This window comes from Leguminivora glycinivorella, chromosome 7 (genome assembly GCF_023078275.1).
Source record: "Leguminivora glycinivorella isolate SPB_JAAS2020 chromosome 7, LegGlyc_1.1, whole genome shotgun sequence".
Lineage (NCBI taxonomy): Eukaryota > Metazoa > Arthropoda > Insecta > Lepidoptera > Tortricidae > Leguminivora > Leguminivora glycinivorella.
The window spans coordinates 2,591,168-2,614,568 of NC_062977.1; the positions used below are offsets into that span (position 1 = coordinate 2,591,168).

Below are 23,401 nucleotides of genomic sequence, written 5' to 3' on the forward strand. Positions count from 1 at the left end.
TCAGTCACTTGAGTCACTTCAGTCAGTGTGAGAGCTCGGTGTAGTAAAGTATCGCCTTTTATTTTATTGTAATAGCTTTAGCAGTGAATGCTGCTTAGCTAAATCTTGATTTATAAACGTTTGACGCAGTGTAAATAGAATCATTTTATAGAAACGTTTGCTGAAAACCCGGAGTTCATCGTAAGTATATTTTTACACTTTGTTATCTTAACCTGGCAACCAAGTTAAATGTGGTGTAATATAATATTTACATTCTAAATATACAGTAATTAATCTTATAGTACCTATTGTTATAAAACTTATTGGCATTATATCTTATGAGAATTTATAGAGAGTCGATTTCACAAGTTAGCATCAAGTTACACATGTATTGTTACCAGACTTACCAGTAGTGTAGACATGGAAGTAGCTTTTTGCTGATCATTGTGAATTTTTTGTCTTGTCGCTATTTCGAATCATGACCCTGCATTTTATATAAAATTTGTGAATAAGATGAAGGTAGAATTAGGTACCTAGTACCTACACACAGTTATTATCCCCATAATATCTTTCCTTGGTTTGATACATAAAATGTGTGCAATAATTAAACAATTTAATTTACATAACATTTAAATTGGCTTGTACTTGACTATAGAATATAGCACTATTACTATTTATTATCTACTATTGTATGAGTTCAATATCAAGATGACCTTGACTTTATCTTACAATTACTTCATGAATAGGAAATAGTAATTAGGTAGAGTTAACAAAATCATAATCTTGTATTTTGTACAAACAAAGTACTTACCAATTCAATTTAAAGTTTCATTCTTTTAGAGAAATAAAATTTTAAATCCTGACAAAAAAATGTTCAAATCATAGGTTTTTTTAGGGTTAAATGGTCTAAACCTATACCTTGTACTTTTGGCTCTTGAAAAAAGTGTAAAACAAACCGGAGCTGTCAAATTTGAGGGTTGTTTATTAGGTAACGTTTGGTTCCTGATTTTTTTTTCTCTATTTAAAAATAATTTGAGTTCACTACTATTTTCCATTTCATTCCACTAACATGTAATTTCGTTTAATTTGACGAAACATAATACACCTTCATGAATACAAGCATATTGTCATTACATTTAATTAATATTATTTTCTTCAGGGAATCATCAACCAAAAAGTACCCAATTTTGCAGAGGTGTAAAACTCATGGTTGCATTTTAACCTGGGTGTAACACTACTAAAATATAAAGGTACTAGACCTTGCGCGATTTTTAATTTTATCTGACATTTTCCATTGCTTGTTATCAATCATCATCATCATCATCTGTTCCAAATTTGATATTTGAGTTTTCAAGCTTCCGTTTCTCCATATGAGATGATGATTGTTATATTTATGTATTTTTTTATACTAGATGGTAGTTTAGTTGATTCAGTAATATTTGTGAGTGTATTTAGTAAAACGTCCCACTTTGTCGGTTACCATTAAGGCGAAATTTACTTGTATCTTTATATGAATAAACTGATAAAGCGGCTTTATCGCAATCGACAAAGTGGGACGTTTTCCCGTGCACACTCACATTTATAGGTACCAAACAAAATTTTGATGAAAGACAGAGAAATATAAAAAAGCAATAGAAATTAAATTAAGATTATCTGTGCATGAAATAATAAAAAAAAAAAAAAAAATATGTCGTTCTTTTCTATGTGTTTAATGGTGAAAACATATGTATATTTTTAAGTAAAACGTAATACTTTATATATACGTTATTTTATTCTGGTGAGGACGGTGACGACGATGAGGATGAAGACGAAGATGATTCTGTCACATTTATTATTATTCTGTCGGCCAAATCATCAATCTTGCTGTCTAACTCTTTCATTTTCTCCTCTTCCTTGATGACATGTTCTTCGCATCTTCTCCAGTTTTCTGGTTTCACATTAGCAATGTGCGTTTGCCGACCCATTATAAACTTGTACTTACACTCGTCTTGTCTAATTGTTCATGTGTATTTGGTAAAATTAAGCGAAAGTAGGTATATGTTTTTGGAATGTAACGGACTATAGTAGTGAGCTCAATTATTTTTAAATACGAAAATTTTAACAGGAACCAAACGTTACCTGCTAAACAACTATTAGACGCTTTGTTCACTGTTTTTTAAATACCTAATAAAATTACAAGGAATCGCATTGTTACTCTCACCTTACTTACCATTTATGCGTTTATAATCATTAAAATTGGCTCACTATGAATAAAAAGTACCAAGTAAGTAGCCACCTACAATTTTGTTCTTCGATCTGGCCTTAAAAGGTTCACTACCCCTGGATCTGTCAAACTTGACGGCTCCGGTTTGTTTACACTTTTTTCAACAGCTAAAAGTACAAGGTATAGTTAATAATGGCAACACTTGCCATTATTGACTTATATACTACTTCATAAGGATGTGTCATATGGGCACCAAAAATTGTACCAGAGTTAGTACCACCACAGAGCACAAATGGGAGTCGAGCATGCGGAGTATACATGTAACTATTTGCTTAAAAGTTATTTATGTTTAATATATCGGGAATGGTGTCATATTTTATTTTTTTAGGGTTCCGTACCTCAAAAAGGAAAAACGGAACCCTTATAGGATCACTCATGTGTGTCTGTCCGTTGTCACTGCCAATTTTCTCCAAAACTACCGAAAAATTAATTTGAAATTTGGCACACATACAATTAAATGACATGCATGTAATTATTACATATTCACACACACAAACATGTAATTTAAATTAAGAAAATTCAATTATAGGGGCCACTTTTGGGGGTAAAATATGTGAAAATTAAAAATCAAAGTTTCTAGAACTATATTGTGTTACATATCAAATGAAAGAGCTTTTTATAAGTATTTCAAAAATATTTTTTTAATAATTTTTAGTAAAGTGATTTCAGAAAATAGGCCAAAAATTACCATTCGCCCTCCTTATCTCCGAAACTACTTGCGTAAAATTTTCAAATAAATACACGAGATAGTTTTCAATCTATAGATTACAGGAAAAGCTATTAGAAATCTACAGTAAAGCGTAAGTCGGACTTAAAAAAAACCTCAAATTACGTATTTCACTCACTGCCGCTGCAAGGAGTTACCAAATCTCTTGAAATTGTGTGAGCGCGCTTGAATATTACATATAAACTCATTACTGTTTCGTTTTGTTCAAAATATCGATTATTCACAAAAATGACTTAAGTTCCTACTAAAATTTAAAAAGGAGGCGCTTAAGCCCTTCTTGTAGTGTACGGAACCCTTGCAACGCGAGTACAACTCGCACTTGGCCGGTTTTTTAACCTTTTTCTGACAAAGTAGCTATTGCGTCTTCTACACCAGTCTTTTACACCCGCATGCAATAGAGTTTTTAATGCTCGAAATTACCAGTGTCACCATTGCTATTTATGGTATGGATGGCTATATGTATAATACCTACATATAGGTACAGTCACAGATAGGGTTGCAAAAAAAGGTTTTTAACCTTTTGACCCTTAATGTAGCAAAATCAAAATTTTTAACCTTTTCACCTACATCATCCACCCAGCCCACTACTTCACTCAAAATTGTTGCCCATAGCTGCCTGGATTTTGCTGAAAACACCAATAATATATGCAATCGCTCTGGACCTGGACATGCATGCACATGCCCGTCTCTTACTCATTGTCAAACTATCCAATATCTTGGTATAACGATTGACTCACATTTACGCTGGCACCACCACATACACAATTTAACTAGTAAAATCCGCAAACTTATATACGTTTTTAAGAACATAAGATCTGTGGTCGGACAGCAGGCAATTAAAACGATATACTTTGCACTTGCGCAATCCGTCCTAACTTATTGTGTCGGAGTCTGGGGTGGTGCACACAAGACAACTCTTTTGCGTTTAGAACGGGCTCAACGAGCGGTCTTAAAAGTAATGTCCAAGAAACCCTTCCTATTTCCAACAGTTCAGCTCTACCGTGACTGTAACGTCCTAACGGTTAGAGGCTTATTTATTCGCCAGGTGATAAGTAGGAAGCATAAAACTCTACCATTTAACCCAGAACTTACACGTAACAGGCGACGTTCGGACCGTGTCTGTGTGGTGCACCGTTTTCGACTGAAGCACTCTGGTCGTCATTTTCACTATCTGAGTCCAAAATTATATAATCGGGTTAATAAAATTATAAATATCTACAAACTAACAGTTAAGGAATGTCAATCAAAACTCTCTTCCTGGTTGATGACCTTAACCTATGAGAAATTAGAGGATCTTGTAAAATAAAATAGGTCATATTTTGTTTAAATGATTTATCCATCACACCCCCCCCCACACACACACACACACACACACACACACACACACACACACACACACACACACACACGCAAACACACACACACACACACTATGCATGCCCCTGCATGAATTTGTAAATGTACCTGTAGATCATCCCTATTATTTTTCTACATTGATGATTATTTAATACAACCTCATTATTGCAACCAACTCCTGTTAGGTATACATTGTAAAAAATCTCGTTGAATATTTCTCCTTGTCTCCGGGGTGAGAGCCTGGAGATCTGTATTACAGGTTCACGCCTAGTTCAGACTCCAGTCTCTCACAAAGGATAGTAAAACTAAGCTGTTCTAATTTTAGTTCAAATTGTTTGTATGTCCTTTGTGAGGTGAAAATAAATGAAATTTATTATTATTATTATTATTATTTCATGATCGTTTATAAATTGTTGTAGATTAAGTTCGTACTACTGATTTGCAGTAGGTATATTCATTATTAATATTTTGGTAATTTCCTCATAGGTGACGTGAAAAATTGTATATGTCACATGGTAGCAAAATTATTTCCACCTTGAGCGTTAATACTTGAATCCCTCACTACGCTCAGGATTCTAATTTTGAATCCCGAGCGTAGCGAGATTAGAGATTCCTTTACTTCGTTCAGGATTCAATAAACACCCTTTGCCTCATTTTGCTCGATTACGACTTCAAAAACTCAGTAGAGATTCAGATGTTATTAATACTTAAATATTTGTATACTTAATACATAAATATTTGTTTCAGTTATTAAAAATAGCAAACAATATACAAGTCATGTATATACATCTTCCGAAGAATGTATTGATAGAATCTTTTTTTGATGCACTTCCTAACGCCAGCGTATATATCGACGAGGAAGACGAAATGATTTTGCTTGAGAAGTGCACAGTTTGTGCCACTAGTCATAGTTTCGATATGACCCTCTGTGCCTCCAGGGTTCAGTTTCTGCCGTCTGACGAACAACCTTTATCAAATATGTTTTGTCAAAGGTGCGCAAATATTATGTTTTCTGTTTAAATAAATAATTGGATTCAAAATGCTTACTTTTATTTCTAAAATACATAACTCTCTTTTGAAATATTTGTCGCCGCATGTTGCACAATCTATACAAACACTACCAACTTAAATATGATGATGAGTAATGCAGTGTAAGTAGGCTTAGTTCTGTTCACCACTTATAATTCTTCACAACTATGTCATTTTATTTAATACTTTCGAATGATATAGTAACACTATACGAATCATTACCAAAACTGTATTTCGAAGTTAAAATCAAAAACGGTTCAACTATCATAAGCAAAAAACGTACTTATATATTGATATTGTTTACACTCGACTTATTTCCAATAAAGCCTAAAAAAGATTGGCAACTCCTTGTTTATCGTATGCCGGTCTTGCCTTTCTCTTTTATGCCGGACTTTCTGAGTAGGCACAATTTCTAAGTTACATATTTCAGAACATAAAACAAGAAATTGAACGCGTTTTGAGTAGATTAATAGTACTAGTCAGAAAGAACGGTTATTAAACGACTACGTTACATACATGATATACAAATATTCCGACTGCTTCTATTTTATTTTAATTTTTTGCGGAACCATGTTGAACTCGATGCTCGAGTTCGAAACACGAATCAAGTTTATTAGTAGAGCGGCGAGAGGGTCTCGGGAAAAGTTGATGTGACTGGAGAGTATACTGCTGACAAGTGGTATCGTTGTGATCGGTACACTTTACTGAGTACGAAATAATGACTTGTCACTTTCTCAGACTGTGGGGGGGTTAACTATGACGTCACAAAGATCGCGGTCCCGGGTTTAATTTTTTTGCCAATTTGTCTAGAACCCCTTATCCAATTTTGAAAAATGAGGTGTCGATTGAAAGCGTATATTATAACATGCTGATTAAGATTTATTATATGTGAAAAGTATAGTTTAGTTAGTTATTTTTTAATTAACAATAATGCAAAAAATACGTTTTTTTTACTCTCTTTTTTGATTTTTGTGACTCAAAAAGGCAATGAAAACGGCCACTTAGCTAAAAATATGTTATATAAATCATTTAACTACATTATTAAGCTATCTGTTGCTTTTTGAATTTCTACGATCGGATAATAAATGAGCAAACTACAACCACATACCTGTAGGCGGGGAGTACCGCTTGACACGCGTTCCCATACATTCGGCGTCTACCAAATTACACCTCGCGCAAAATTCGTTTCAAGCAGATATACCTCTAATCTTATTCATCGTAACCTATCAATATTGATATCATTTGAAAGCACAATTAAAGTACTTTAAAAAACAATGTCAATCATTTTTTTAAAATCAATAATCGCCAGTCTGTGGTGGTTACAAAGGAAAAAAGTGGGTATGCAATTTGACTGGTTTCCTAGGTTTGATACCTAGACGAGTTTAAAAGGGGAGGTAAAGGTGACATATGGGTTTTACTCTGGCCTAAAAGCTACACAGAGGGTCAGGGAGAAAAAACTAGGGTTTAAGTTTAGTTTTAAGTTATTTTTCCTTTATTTGTTGATTTTATTGTGTTAAATTTTTTTGTAATTTTATCAAGGATACACGTTGATTTCTTTTGCTAAAAGTTGCCTTTTTTATGAGAAATGTTATGAATTTTATGGCTTTTTCCGATAGAGACTAAAATTAATTTCAAATAAGGCCACATAGTCATACTTTTACTTATATAATATTAAGGGTATGACTATGTATCAGTAGGCCACATAGTCATACTTTTACTTATATAATATTAAGGGTATGACTATGTATCAGTATGACTATGTGGCTTTATTTGAAAGTTAATTTTAGTCTCTATCGGAAAATGCCATGAAATTCATAACATTTCTCATAAAAAAGGGAATTTTCAGCAAAAGAAACCAATGTGTATCCTTGATAAAATTACAAAAAAATTAAACACAATAAAATCAACAAATAAAAGAAAAAATAACTTAAAACTAAACTTAAACCGTAGTTTTTTTCTCCCCTGACCCTCTGTATAGCTTTTAGGCCAGAGAACAACCCATATGTCACCTTTACCTCCCCTTTTAAACTCGTCTAGGTATCAAACCTAGGAAACCAGTCAAATTGCATACCCACTTTTTTCCTTTGTAACCACCACAGACTGGCGATTATTGATTTTATGAAAATGATTGACATTGTTTCTTAAAGTACTTTAATTGTACTTTCAAATGATACCAATATTGATAGGTTACGATGAATAAGATTAGAGGTATATCTGCTTGAAACGAATTTTGCGCGAGGTGTAATTTGGTAGACGCCGAATGTATGGGAACGCGTGTCAAGCGGTACTCCCCGCCTACAGGTATGTGGTTGTAGTTTGCTTATTTATTATCCGATCGTAGAAATTTAAAAAGCAACAGATAGCTTAATAATGTAGTTAAATGATTTATATAACATATTTTTTAGCTAAGTGGCCGTTTTCATTGCCTTTTGAGTCACAAAAATCAAAAAAGAGAGTAAAAAAAAAGTATTTTTTGCATTATTATTAATTAAAAAATAACTAACAAAACTATACTCTTCACATATAATAAATCTTAATCAGCATGTTATACGCTTTCAATCGACACCTCATTTTTCAAAATTGGATAAGGGGTTCTAGACAAATTGGCAAAAAATTGAAACCCGGGACCGCGATCTTTGTGACGTCATAGTTAACCCCCCCACAGTCTGAGAAAGTGACAAGTCATTATTTCGTACTCAGTAAAGTCTACCGATCACAACGATACCACTTGTCAGCAGTATACTCTCCAGTCACATCAACTTCAAAACTAGACGACTTTTTTCAATTCCGCCGCCTTACTATATTGTTAACTAGTGTTCGTCCTAGAGATATGTATTCAAGACCAATGGCTTAAGGATGAAAAACTGGTATACCTTCGGAGGTGTGAGAGGCGTAGATATATAAACACAAAAGTTATTGTCAATAGACGGTCTTTCCGGGTAGACGGTCTTCCCCACACTGACCTTACGTCAGTAGCAAACAAGCATACGGTCCGCCTGATGGAAAGCGGTCACCGTAACCTATGGACGCTTGCAACTCAAGAAGTGTCACATGCGCGTTGCCAACCCATTAGAAACTTGTACACTCCCAAACTTGTTAAGAATCAATATCTGGGCGACTATCGGTTCTATCATGTCTTTAGATTAAAAAAAACTCTTATAAATATAAAAAAAAAAACTGTTATCCCTCATCAGGGACATTAATAGGGGTTATTAGAAGAATCTTCCACTTTTGCTCGATCCTGGGCGTCTAAAGTTTACGTTACTTAATCATAGTATAATAAAGAGTACTATCGTACAGTATGACCACTCCCGCTCCCCGCTGAAAGTGCGCCCACCCGCTCTCGGTTACCTCACAGTTACCGCCTGTCACAAACGCGAACAGTCGACCTGTCATATCTCACTCATACAAGCATGGTGCGCGTTCACCTACACGAGCTTAGAATGTGTGCTAGGAATGCGCTTGTATCATATATTTGATCGCCAGTGTCCAAGGTGTGATCGTACAGTATGGCCACTTCCGCTCCTCACTGAAAGTGCCGCCCACCCGCTCTCGGTTACCTCACAGTTACCACCTGTCAAAAACGCGAACAGTCGACCTGTCATATGTCACTTATACAAGCATCCGTACGTGCCCGTTCACCTACACGAGTTTAGACTGTGTGCTAGGAACGCGCCTCTTTCATATATTTGATCGCCAGTGTCCGAGGTGTGCCTAAATGGAGAAATTATGAATGAATTCATTGATTAATTCGCCATGCACTTTTGCACCTGATAGTACTTACAAAGATAAGCCTAGGTCTTTCATCCTCTCCCCCCTTTTCGACCTCTAAACGACCTTCTCAATCACCTGCGTGCAAACTGGCGTGTTTCCGAACTGTGACGTCACTCGTGGGTGTGCGAGTGACGCGCTAGTGTCAATTTCAATTTGTTACTCGTTTGTAATCATTTGTAGGAATTGCGCACAGTGTAGGCTCATGACAGTATCTAAAGTGGCTAAACTTTGATATAATTAATGATTATTAACCAAATATACCCTCACTCGCTGTGGTGTATTCTATGTCATTCCCTGGCCCAGGATATATGGCGCTATATTACCGCACTTGTTTAGGTAATGTAATGAACTCATCACGCAACTATGTCAAAAAGTGAAATGGCCATATGCACTGTAGATCGTTGTACGATACATGTGCGAATAACTGTTTCGCAACTCGTGTCAATTTAAAACACTCTACGTTCGTGTTTTAACCCTTTATACTCTTTAAGTATAGGGCACAGGTTTCAAAGAAGACCACCTGTATATAAGTAAAGCTGAGTTTAGACGTGCAAGTTTTGAGACCCAACTATAAGTAAGAGTGAGTGGCAAATATCTGCATCTCTTTCTTGCATACACTTCTGTTTCGTAACTTGCACGTCTAAATTCAGCTTAAGATTATCTTTTGTATTTTTTCTTGCATAGATTTTTTAGGACTATTGGATGGCGATGTGGTTTGAATTCACGATTTTTTTAAGTTTTGCCCGTTAAAGGGTTAACTGGGTTAATTTATCGCGACTCGTTTCGAATTTCTTATTTATCGCACTTGTAACGTAATACTAATGTACTATGTATTTCTTACTAGCTTTTGCCCGCGGCTTCGCTCGCGTTAGAAAGAGACAAAAAGTAGCCTATCTCCATCCCTTCAACTGTCTCCACTCATCAATCCGTCGCTCCGTTTTGCCGGGCATAATATTTATAATATTAGTATGGATGTCAGTACATATGGTGTTACTTTTCCCGCGCTTGTTTGCAAAGTACCTACATTTCTCGTCAGGCCGAAACTTCTAAGGGCCATCTGTACTGAAAAAGGTCGTACGATACACACATGAAAAGGAATTAACTTCTTTTTTTCCGCACTTGTATCGTAATGTACTATTTATTTTACTGTGGCAAGGATGTGATTGTTTTCAATCATGAAAGACATACTTAGTCTTTTATGATTGAAAACAATCACATCCTTGAAAATAAACCTTTTTACAAATGCAGTAGGGTATATTTTTCATTGTTTCTCTCAGTTTGATACCATCTATTGCGATCCCTTACATGACACGAGATTTGCAGGCTCAGGCAAACCGCGGTCCCCCGACGCGACAACACTTTACCATTAATTAATAATGGAAATCAATAAAGAGAATAATAATTAATAATTTATTTTGTCATATTTCTTGTGTTTAAGAATTCAAGTAATTTTATGTTTAAGTACCAAAATTTTTACGTTCAAGAATTTCGTAGTTAGGTTTTCATCTTACGTATTTCGTAAGAAGGTAGAAGGTAGGTAGATATTCCTAAGAAGAAGAAGGTAGGTATTTCGTAAGAAGGAAGGTAGGTATTCCTAGAGCTACTTATTTAGTTATTTTATTACTTTTTGAAAGCTCGCACTTTTAGTTTTTTTCACCCTTTTTTTATTTAATTTTTAATTTAATTCACCTTTTTTTGTGTCGGGGGTTTTTTAAATTTATAATTTAAGGTTTTTATTTCTTTCTTTTTGTAGGGGGCTCTTTCTTTTGTCATATTTCTTGTGTTTTGGAATTCAAGTACCGAATTGTATGTTAAGTGCATGCTGTTTTTATAAAAATACTAAAGTCACTATAAGCGTGCCGTTCAGATTTGAGGAGTTCCGTTCTGACCATCATCAGCAGTTCCACTGCACCAAATGTCACTGTTCCGTAAGTAAATGCATGCCATTCCTTTAAAAACACAAAAATCACCATATGTATGCCTTTCAGATTTGAGGAGTTCTCTCGATTTCTCCAGGATCCCATCATCAGGCCCCGTAGCCGAATGGCATTTCTCCGACGCCACTAGCGCTTCGTTTCGTGAGCGTTTCGTGAGCGATTGTGCCATTCGGCTAGCCACCCAAAACTGGGTTCTGAGAAAAATGGGACCAATCTGTATTCATATACTATCAAAAAAAAAATTCAAAATCGGTCCAGTAGCGACGGAGATATCGAGGAACAAACATAAAAAATAAAATACAGACGAATTGAGAACCCCTTCCTTTGAGATTTGAGGCGGCGGTTAAAAATCAGCACCGATAGCATGGTCGCGCCAGGCCGTCCTTTTCGCACTTACTAATAGTACGAATATCACAGAATATAATAGTACAAATACTGAAGGCTCACTCCTTTGATGTTCATAAAATGCCGCCATTCTAAATTCTTACCTACATTAACAAACAGACCGCACGCGAGCAGCCGACATAGAATTCTATTGCGCCGCGTGAAGGTCGTCACCAGTGAACGGGCCGCGAAACTCGCGGCCGCCGCCATGTACATGTAGCGCGGCGATAGAATCGCAGAATGAGCCGCCCCTTTAGGCCTAGCACATGATTGCCGCGAGAGTATGTCGCCGCGAGATAGATGAGATGACACGTCTTTGTCGTAATTGTATTAATGACATAAGAACCGGTAGTCTATCTCGCGGTGACATACTCTCGCGGCAATCATGTGCTAACCCTGCTGGTTTTATCATTTATCGCGCGATCATGCTTGCCTCTGTAATCCATAATAAATAAATATTTTTTTTTGTGGCGGCGACCATCTTGGCCCAGCGGCCATCACCTACAGCTACATATACATACAATCACGCCTGTGTCCCATGAAGGGGTAGGCAGAGCACATGAAACTACTCAGGTTTCAGTGCCACTGTTGGCAAATAAGGGGTTGAAAGAAAACGAAACTGTGACATTGCAGTGACAGGTTGCCAGCCTCTCGCCTACGCCACAATTTAACCCACATCCCACAGTCGCCTTCTCCCACGGGAAGAAAGGCCCTCACCTACAGCTAATATAAATAAAAACACTCGACTAATTCACCTTTTATAAACAAAAAAATAAATCAAAATCGGTAGATCCGTTCAGGAGCTACGACACGATGCGATGCCACAGACAGACACACACATACACACACACACACACACACAGAGACAGATAGACACGTCAAACTTATAACACCTCATCGTTTTACGTCGAAACACAACTTTCTACGATAATTGGTCAAGTGCGAGTCGGATTTCGACTCTTCCATACAATTTAGTCATGAGCGCCTGATGGAATGTGATAGCAACGATTTCACAAACAAATAGTAGAAGTTTAGTACATTTCGTACTTTCAAGACGTTATATCTCGGAAACGATAAGAGATAGACCAAAATGGACTTCAGATTTGGGCTTTCGGTGGCACAATAGTGCCACGTGAATTTTATATTTTCGTATATATAGACATTTTTTTGGACCGATTTGGATAATTTTTTTTTCAAAAAATCTAACCCGGTGTAAAATCTTTATTTTTTGAGCTAGAAGGCTGAAAAAAATAGTATTTAGGTGTTTTTGTAATACATTTCGGGCCGCTAAGAATCAGCCACATACCATTGTAATTTTTTTTTATTAAAAAAAAAACTAATTAAAATTTTGAAAAACCTCCGACATAGTGGACCGATTACCATCAAACATGGCTAAGAACACTCCCGACTAATTCAGCTTTCAAACAAAAAAAACTAAATCAAAATCGGTTCATCCGTTCGAGAGCTACGATGCCACAGACAGACACACACACAGACAAACAGACAGACAGACAGACAGACAGACAGACAGACAGACAGACAGACAGACATACAGACAGACAGACAGACACGTCAAACTTATAACACCCCTTCGTTTTTACGTCGGGGGTTAAAAATGCCTCGTTACGTGATATTCAATTGCAACAACACAAAAATTATGAACAATCAAGAGCCTGAGACATATTTAAAATTACAGGCAAGAAACAACTTCAGTACAAAATTTGACACGCTCGGCCCCTATACAAATAGATGAACTTGTTTCTTCTATATAAATAAAGTTCTGTGTTAGTACCACTTGTCTTCTGGTGTTGCGGGTGTCCAGAGACAGTGATCGCTTACCATCAGGCTATCTGCCTGCTCGTTTGGCTCCTATCGCACAAAAAAAGATGGTAAGCAAATCTAATACACTTTAAGTTATAGAGCTACAAACTACAAAAACAAATAGGTATACTTTGGGCACATCTCGGACACTGGCGGTGAAATATATGAAAGAGGCGCGTTCCGAGCACACATTCTAAGCTCGTGTAGGTGAACACGTACCATGCTTTGTGTGAGTGAGGTATGACAGGTCGACCGTTCGCGTTTTTGACAGGCGGTAACTGTGAGGTAACCGAGAGGGGGTGGGCGGCACTTTCAGCGGGGGGCGGGAGTGGCCATACTGTACGATAGTACTCTTTATTATACTGTGCTTTGGGTAAATACAAATTGGGCCTTTCATGATGGTCAAAGCCATCCGGTCTGAAGTCGGTATAAATTCCCATCCGGTTCAAAAGTGAACCAGTTAAGTTGATAAGTACTTGTTTTTTGACCGACTTCCAAATCTCAAGGGAGGAAGTTATTAATTCGTCGGTATGTGTTTTTATTGTTATTCTATATCTCCCTCATTTCTGGAGCGATGTAGATTTTTTTTTTGATTGAATGTACAGATTAGTTCCATTTTTTTTTAACGTCACTTATATGTATTCGCCAGCGCTCGCGTATCAATTATAATAGCAGCTATACTCGTCCTTAAGTAAAAGTGGTCATTGCGATTTATTCTCGGTATCTCGGGTCAGTGTTAAGTGATCTATTTATACACAAGTATGAGGAAGTCATGATTCGTTTGCTGATATTTAAGTGGATCCTTTTTATAGGTTTTTGTTTTTTGCAGTGGAACGTTTCGCTTCTATTATCCTTTTTCCTATGGAACAGGAGGTCATGGGTTCGAACGGGTAAAAGGATTTATCTATGTATGTTTGAATCACGAATCACCTAATTAAAAATTTCACGAATAGTCATATAACGATGACGCTGGTGACATTTATCAGTGTATCGCAGTTATCTATTTACTTATCTTATTATTAGATATACATATATTATATCGTTGGATGTCCAGTACCCCCTTAGTTTAGTGTTCATTGTTACAGACGTTAACCCGCTTAACCAAAAATACGCTATTAAAATTTTGACTACGTAGGTCATAACCTATAGGTCAGCAGGGTTAGCACAGGATTGCTGCGAGAGTATATCGCCGCGAGATAGATTACCTGTCCTTATGTCATTAATACAGTTAGAAGAAGACGTGTCATCTATCTCGCGACGACATACTCTCGCGGCAATCTTGTGCTAGACCTACAGGGACTTGAACTTGACGCACGCGGCGGCATCGGCATGATCAAAATGTATAGGTTTTGATTGATGATTTTTCTGACTTCAGCTGAGGCTGCTTGCTAAGTATGTACGCCATCTGCCTTGCCTTGTCGCCCGCCGCGCCGCTTATCATATGCGTCCATTCCACGACCTAATGAGTTGGTTGACTAAATACTAAATAATCGAAGCCTATCTTAAGATTACAAACGCGTGCACTTTGTATCTACGTGGCCGGATTGCTTACGATATAAGAATTGACGATGATTTATAATAATATATGACTAGAATTTTCATGATCTGGCGGTTTTTATGATTGACTGACGATATGTACGGACATATCGACTGATAGGCCTGGCGAAGCGCACAGTTACCCTGCCCGATAGTCCTGTAGGGCAATCATGGTTGCGCGATAAATGATAAAACATCGGGCCGTCCCTATCGCACTTACAAATAGTGCGATAGGGACGGCCTGCTGTTTTATCATTTATCGCGCGACCATAATTGCCTGCCTGGAATCGAATCCCGGTACAGGCATTTGTGACACAAGTATTCCTCAGGAGAGATTGGCGTGATTAGTTTTGACGTTTCGATAGTCGTATTTTTTTGTAATATTTATTTATTTAAACTTTATTGCACAGTAAAAATATACAGTTACAAAAGGTGGACTTAGTGCTACATGGCATTCTCTACCAGTCAACCTTTAGGCCAAACAGAGAAGACCAAAAAAAGGCGTCCATATCAAGGCAAATATATTATTGTTTTACCACAAACATATTGTCTTCCGCAGAATTCAAGATGGAGGCTCTCTCAAACGCTCTGCAGCCCTACAAGGAGATCGTGGGCACAGTCGCCGCCATTGTCACCATGGGGCAGATGTTCTCCGGAGTTTTCATGTGCTGGGACATCTATAAACAGAAGGACACTAAGAGCGTGCCGCTTATGGCCTTCTCTGGAGGTCTGGTCATGTAAGTTACGTTTATTTTGAGCTAACTCTCCTCTGATTTGATGCCTATAGCATCTTGGCAGTGACGTCCTCGCGTCCTTTCGTCCTAGCCGTCCGTTCATGGACAACGTTCTCCATGAATTAATGTAGCGTCCATGAAATAATGTAATAGGAGGCGGCACGGTCGCTATTGTTGGCACCATGGGGCAGATGTTCTCCGGAGTTTTCATGTGCGAAGGACACTAACGGCTCAGCCACGACATTGGTTTAAGCGCGACAGCGGTGAGCGGCGGTCATACACTGGAGCGAGATACAGCGATGGGACTTTTCATTCGCACATATGGCTACCGCTCACCGCTGTCGCGCTTAGACCAATGTCGTGGCTGAGCCGTAAGAGCGTGCCGCTAATGGCCGTCTACGGAGGTTTGGTCATGTAAGTGTCAGCCTTTAATTTTGAGCAAAGTCTACGCTGACTTGATGTGCCTCATTGGCATCTTTGCAGTCACAAGTTCACAACCTCGCGTCAGAGAGACTTTCCCGCTTATGCGCTTTTCCTGAAAACTAATCAGACCCTTTAGCACAACTTGCCTTGTCGCGCGCGAGTCCATAGCCACATCAAGCGCGACTTCAAGTATGGACTCGCGCGCGACAAGGCAAGTTGTGCTAGAGGGGCGGGTAGGTTAGATTTACGTAAATCACGTATATGTACTTTAATTTTATACTGAATTGATGCCTTTGGATGTGGCCTTATATGCGCGGTACCTATCAGTTAACTAATTTTAATCCACTGTAGAACCTTTTTATACTATATTTCAAAGTGAATTATATGGCAAATAAAGCATGATGTCAATAAGACAGAGTTCTAGCGAGTTCTAGGATTCTGGAGGTATTGCAGAGATGTACTTTCGTAAGTATAGTTTCAAAGGACAGATGATCTCTGGTTCTTTAATTTGATGACAATAGGACATCTACCTATATGTAATATAAGATAAGTAAATGCGTGGTTACAATCTTTCGGTTTCCTCTTGTGACCACATATACAGGGTGATTCATGAGTCGTGAGCAGGAGTGAACAGGGTACTGGAGAGGGTCACACTGAGCAACTTTCATAATGGGGCAACACTAAATTGTGATATTTTTTTTTCTTAACTATGTTATTTCTAATCATCAATTAAGTCATAATTAGAACGTAATTGATAATTAACTATCAATTAAGTACTTATCAATTAAGTCATAGTTAAGAAAAATAATCACAATTCAGTGTTGCCCCATTATGAAAGTTGCTCAGTGTGACCCTCCCCAGTACCCTGTTCACTCCTGCTCACGACTCATGAATCACCCTGTATAGCGTGTTATACATATAATATTACATATCTAGAGTCGAAAGGTGTGTCAACAACCGGAAACCTGACCTTGTTGCACATAATGGCTAAAAATGTACTAGACCAAGGCCGTAACCAATCAGGCGAAAATGATTTACAGTCCGCATGTACATATCTAATCTAACGTGCTCCGGGGCGCTGCCACCGTGCCGTCTATGTTGATATTAAAAACCGTACAAAGGTCTAAGCTTCGCTCTCGCTATATTAGCCAGCGTTCCCACTTAAGCGTCGCGTGTCTCGGGGCGCGCAACGGACGTCCGCGCCACGCCACCTGCCACCGTGCGCCGCCAAGCGCGCGGCGCGCGCCACGCCGCCGCCACGCCACCTGGGGCGCGTCTTACGTCCTTCCTATACAAAATGTACTGAGGAGACGTTTTTTGAATTACATTAATAATTAAAATAAAATAAAATTAATTATTAATTAATTAATTAATTAATTATTATTAATTAATTATTTAATTAAAATTAAGTTAAGTAAGAACACTGACATGTAAAATATATTATTTTATCAATAAATAAATGAATGAATGAATGAATGAATTCAGGTGGCGTGGCGCGGACGTCCGTTGCGCGCCCGCTCTCTGATGTGGCCGGTCCCTTAGGAGGCGAGAGCGAATGTGAGGGAAACCATCTTTGACCCTTTATTTTCGAGTCAATTTGGGTACATATAAAATTGCAAAAGCGAGCGTAGCGACCATTTTTTTTCCATATTAATAACACAATTTGTCGATGTATCATATAGATAAAGGAAAAGTTGAGACAGTTTTTTGTATAAACTCCCTGGGTACGTAGCCGAATGGCACAAACGTTCACGAAACGCTCACGAAACGAAACGTTCGTAGATATCTATCTCTATCGCTCTTGCGTATTGGCGCGACAGAGCCAGACTACCTTTCGTGGCGTATCGATTTCGTTTCGCGTCGTAGAAATGCCATTCGGCTACGGCACCTGAACCCCTGAGTCGAGTTTCGAAGAGTTTACAAGATATCTATTCTTTTTAATCCATTGAAATAACGATATAAAAATCCATATTTATACGCAATATATCTACATCTCATTAGTATTTATTTATGCGCTTTATACGGCTGTGCATAATGTGCATAGCTAATTAATAATGTATTGTTATTGCTAAGAATGATTTTATTAAGTAAAGAAATTACTACGTAATGAGTTCACGTGCTGAGTACGGTCACCTAGGGAGGCATGTGGTGTAGATAGTGTAGAGATTATTTAAGATTATCCAATTATGTTGATTAGATAACACCAAACACATATACTCCGTATAGACTGATGAAACCTAAGAAAAAAACGTACCTCGTAAAGTAACAATCAAGAAAAAATTATGGTCAACTATAGATGGCGCTACACCTGTCGTTGATCCTCGGCTTGAAAGAACGCTCTTACCTTACCGGTAGGCCACCAGCGCTTTATACATATGATAGGTAAGGTCAGTGCGAGCAAGAGTAGCAAGGTAAGGTCAAAGCGGCATACTTTATTTGAAATAAAGTTTGAGTGGATAAAACTAGACTATTAAAGTAGTCAGTGTACATGGAGTTCGAAACACGAATCAAGTTTTTTGTTAACTGGTGTTCGTCTTAGGGATATCTATTGAAGACCAATGGATTAAGGATGAAAAACTGGTATACCTTCGGAGGTGTAAGAAGTGATAGATATATAAATACAAAAGCTATATTCAGTAGACGGTCTTTCTGGGTAGACGGTCTTCACCACAGTAACCTTAATTAAATATGATAATTTATTTTTCCCCTCACTAGCTCGGAAACACGTGTTTTGTCCTTTAATACCAGCGGGTAAAAACGCATTTTGTCCACTAGTGGGTAAAGTAATTTGACCTTGAATAATATCAAATTAACTGCTTTAAAATTGATGAAAGTAGGTGAATCTAGTAATAAAGATGATTTACTACCTGTGGAACTACTGGAAGCAGTGATAAACGCATTTTTTGCGTTGTAGTTTCCTCGCTATAGTGAGGGGAAAAGTTTTGTGTTACACTCGGGTGCAAATGTATTTTACTTCTCGTGTGTTAAAAAACTCGCAAGTTCAGGATTCTATTCTCGAACCACTCGCTTCGCTCGTGGTTCAACTATAGAATCCTTTCATTTGCTCGTTTTTCAATTCCACACTCGGCGTTAAAATACAACTTTGCCCCCTTGTATAACAAATAACTATTATTTTCTCACAGGGGAGTACTGAACTTGCAATATGGCTTCATCCTGCGCGACGACACAATGATCCGAGTCAACTTCTTCGGTATCGCGCTCAGCATCGTCTACTTGTCTGTCTACTTCTGTTACACGAAAAAGAAGGTATGTGAGATAAATAACGATGTAGTGCGGAAAGCTTTTCCTTCGTATTTTTCCGGAAACGTTCGTATTTGTCATGCTAGTTCAAACAGTGTCAGTACGTCTTGTACTGAGACTTAGGTACTGAAATAGCATGACACGTTCGTACGTTTCCGCACTAAATCTTAATACTATTATTACTTGTTAGAAACTATTATATTACTTGTTAGAAATGGCCGCTCAGCATATCAGACGATAACCATTTCTTGCCTCCTGATAGTCCTGATTTCAAAAATAGGTGAACAATGCTTTCTTGACGGAACAATTTTTCTGCTTCAAGTAGATGACTCAATATGGGCTGTGCTAATAGGGTATTGCTGAACCGGTGAGCTTCGTCTTATGTTTTGTCTACCCTTTCCATCAGGTGACTTATCCCCAGTGTGGTAGTGTATACAATATCAGCTTAGCCCATATAATAGCAAAAAAAGCATCCATACTAATATTATAAATGGAAAAGTGTGTGTGTCTGTTTATTTGCCCGTCTTTCACGGCAAAACGGAGCGACGAATTGACGTAATTTGTCTCTTTTTAACCCCCCCCCCCCCACTTCCCTAAAATGGGGTGTGGAAATTTGTATGGAGCATTTTACAATTTTCGAATTTGACGCGAGCGAAGTCGCGGGCAAAAGCTAGTAATGTATATAACAGCAGATAGTCGATTAGGTACAGACCTTAAAAGTTCTGAATTAAAATTGATGAAGTGTACTGATTTTCATAAACGTGTCTATTTGTAGGTCCAAGCGTGGTTCCATATGGGTGTATGGGGCGCGTTCACAGGCGGCAGTAATCAGCTACGTTCAAATGGCAGACCCTGCCGTTGTTGAGAATCATCTCGGGACGTTACTGACGGCTTTCATGTTCTACCTGATTGCGTCACCACTCTTCGGACTGGTAAGATGATTTGTCGTTCAAATATTAGCTGTAACTAATAAAGTTTATAGGGGGCCTTCACCGCGGCAGTAACCAGGTACGTTCAAACTGTTCACTTCGTTGGTACGGTCACTTGCTAATTATGGGAAACGATTAGGGCTGACAAGAAAGCGTTCTGGGGTCCGCTTTTGGCCGTCCGTCGGGTCGACCCAGGTATCGCTGGGAGGACAGTGTGGCGGCGGATCTGCGTCGGCTTCAAGTTAGTGACTGGCAAGAGGCTGCGCAGGATCGCGACAGGTAGCGATCTCTCATTTCGGAAGCTAAGATTCACGTTGGATCATTGAGTCAAAAATTAAAAACTAGTAAGTTATAAACCATATAAATTAACCTAAATCTAAATATAGCCTAAATTAAAACTAAAATAAAAATTCCCCCTTCGGCAATGTTCCGTAGATGCTGGTAGCATTACCTCGCTGAATCGCAACGCTTATGCGCTGAGCGAGGAAGCTGCCAGCTCTACGGTCCCCAGTGACATCAATAATTTTTTGAGACAGCGCCCCGTGAAGTTTCTTGGCACTTGGACCCCACGGACCAAGAGTTTCAACGCCAAAAGCAACAAAAGTGTACTCTTGGCCAAAATTGTTAGTTAAACTATTCACATGTATTTTTTTTTATCCGTTGCAGAAAGAAATCATCGCCAAGCAGAGCACCGAGGGTCTACCTTTCCCCATGATCATCTCCGGTACCGTCGTCACCTTCATGTGGCTGCTGTACGGCATCATCCTCAAAAATGGCTTCCTCGTCGTAAGTATAAAATACACATTAATAGTATTTTATGCAACTGGTGGTTAAAAGAGGTCAAAAAAGGTGAGTGGCGTGGGTAACAATTTGAGGCGAAGCCGAAAATTGTTAATAAAGACGCCACGAGCATTTTTTGACTCAGTTAAACACCGTTGCATACAATACTTTTAGAAAATTATAAATTCAACAAATACCTACTTTCAGTCATCTTAGTTATCTAGGTGGACCGTCTACCATTTTGAATATGCAGTTTGAGTGCAAACATGAAAATAAAACTGTCTATGGTATGGTTCTTTGAAGCCTGGCCACTAAGACGAATCGAGCCGAGTTGAATCGAGTTCTATACATTTGAATGCGATTCGACGCGTCGCCAATGAACGCAGCAGAAAACGAAGGAGTCTCGACTCTGCGAATTGGTTTGTTAAGTTGGTAGCAATGTATTTACTAAACTGTAAAACAGCTATATCGTGCGACTGCTACTAAATGTTTTCAGGGTATAGACTAGATAGACTTGTCCTGACATCTTTTATGTAGGGTTTTAAAGTTCTATGCACGACCTTGTAACTCACGAATAACAGTACGGGAGTAGAAAAATGTATAAAATTTGTACTTTCTTAATATGTCTTATGAAAACGTTCAGTACCCAAAAGCACAAAGGGTCTGCGATGTTCCTCTCTGGTGCTGCTGTTAGGTATAGAGCATCATTCTTAAGAAGTACAAGTATGCATTTGATGTATATCTCTTATCAGAGGGTTCAATATTCAGATGTATGTTCCTCTCTAATGTTTTATGGCTCCATGTGGTTGTTCTTGGCAACGTGCATGTTAAAGTGGCGCTTATTGTCACAAATGCACTTAATCTTAGGCATGACCAACATTAATGCTAACGGCGGCCGTTGGAACTAATTTAACTCCATAAGATAAAACATTGAAAAGCCACAGAAGAGCTAGGGACATATAGCTGTGATACGCTTGCGAGGTACCCTGGGCCTTATTTATCTATTTTGTTTCAGCTCCAAAACTCAGTGGCGTTCGTGCTATGCTCTGCACAACTGTCCCTCTTCGTGATTTACCCGAGCAAGCCCAAACAAGCCACCAAGGCGAAAGCGAAGAAAGCAGACTAAACTAGCCAATTGTACTAGGTTTATATTAGGTTAAGCGAAAGCACATTTTATGGTAATAGCTAAGTAGAAAATGCAACAAACAGTGAGAATAAATGTGAGCGTTTAGTAAAGCGTCCCACTTTGTCGCTATAAAGACGAGATTTGCTTTTATCTGTATTTGAATAAACTGACATAGCGGCTTTATAGCAATCGACAAAGTGGGTCATTTTACTAAACTCACTCACAATAAGAATATGTCATGCATTTAATGCATTTCAATTTTAACATACAACAAATTTGAACATTACAAAATCATTTTTATTTTTGGAAGAATATTTTTCCGTAAATTAATTTATCTCATTGTAATTAAGTATGTACATAAAATCATTACATTTAATACAATAAATCAATATTTTAATATGAATGTATAAGTCAATTTTAATGTAATACATTGTTGTGTTCATAGGGAACTATGACTGTATAATTTTAACATGCAATATGACTTCATTTTCCAGCATTTTATAATATTTTTTTCCTCGAGTTATTTCACAAGCAGTTAATGGCCGCATTTGCGGGCTCGCTTCCCTCCTTGAGGCCACCACTCATACGCGATACTGGCGCTTTTAGTAGGAAGGGTATGTCTGAATTGTCTGATCCACTTCCAGGACTATAATTATTATATTATTTTTCGAGACGTCACGTACCTTATGTTTTCGAATGACATTTACGAGTACACTTGGGGCTCAGGACTACAATTATTTTGTGTTCAATTGTTATTAGTTCTTCCTTTCCTAAAAGTGTTGTTGTATAATAGTAAGCAAAGATTTCTCTATAAGAATATATTTTCAGAGAGCTATTAGGTGGTATGGTTGTGAATGAAACATCCTCTTGTAACAGAATAGGCGTAATAGAAAGACTTCTTTGAAATGGTTATATTTACATTGTTAAGTGAAAAAAAATCATGACATTACTTAGACGGTATGATATGACTGTCTAGTTTCAGCATGCTAAATTTAACCATATTTAATGTTGCCTTCACTACATAGTAAGTAGCTCATAAGCATACATTCCGTTATGTATTTTGTAAGAAGAAATGAGAACGTTAAATTTAACATCGTGTTTTTCATAGTGGTGTATTTACATTGTACCTTAATGTTTTTAGGGTTCCGTACCTCAAAAGGAAAAAACGGAACCCTTATAGGATCACTTTGTTGTCCGTCTGTCCGTCCGTCCGTCCGTCTGTCAAGACCCTTTTTCTCAGGAACGCGTGGAGGTATGAAGCTGAAATTTATATCAATTACTCAGGTCTACTGTCCCTTGAAGCTGTGAAAAAATCAAACTTCTAAGCCAACGCAATCAAAAG

At 37.9% G+C, this 23,401-nt stretch overlaps 1 protein-coding gene across 1 annotated transcript; it reads left to right on the forward strand.

The window, feature by feature from the left end:
* The first annotated feature begins 9 nt into the window (after positions 1–9).
* LOC125228327 (sugar transporter SWEET1) lies at positions 10–23,195 on the forward strand. The gene is given in 7 exon segments (XM_048132845.1): positions 10–180; positions 15,366–15,543; positions 19,107–19,230; positions 20,000–20,041; positions 20,043–20,156; positions 20,820–20,939; positions 21,949–23,195. Coding segments are annotated over 6 exon segments (681 nt in total). The 5' UTR covers positions 10–180; positions 15,366–15,373; the 3' UTR covers positions 22,060–23,195.
* The last annotated feature ends 206 nt before the right edge of the window (positions 23,196–23,401 follow it).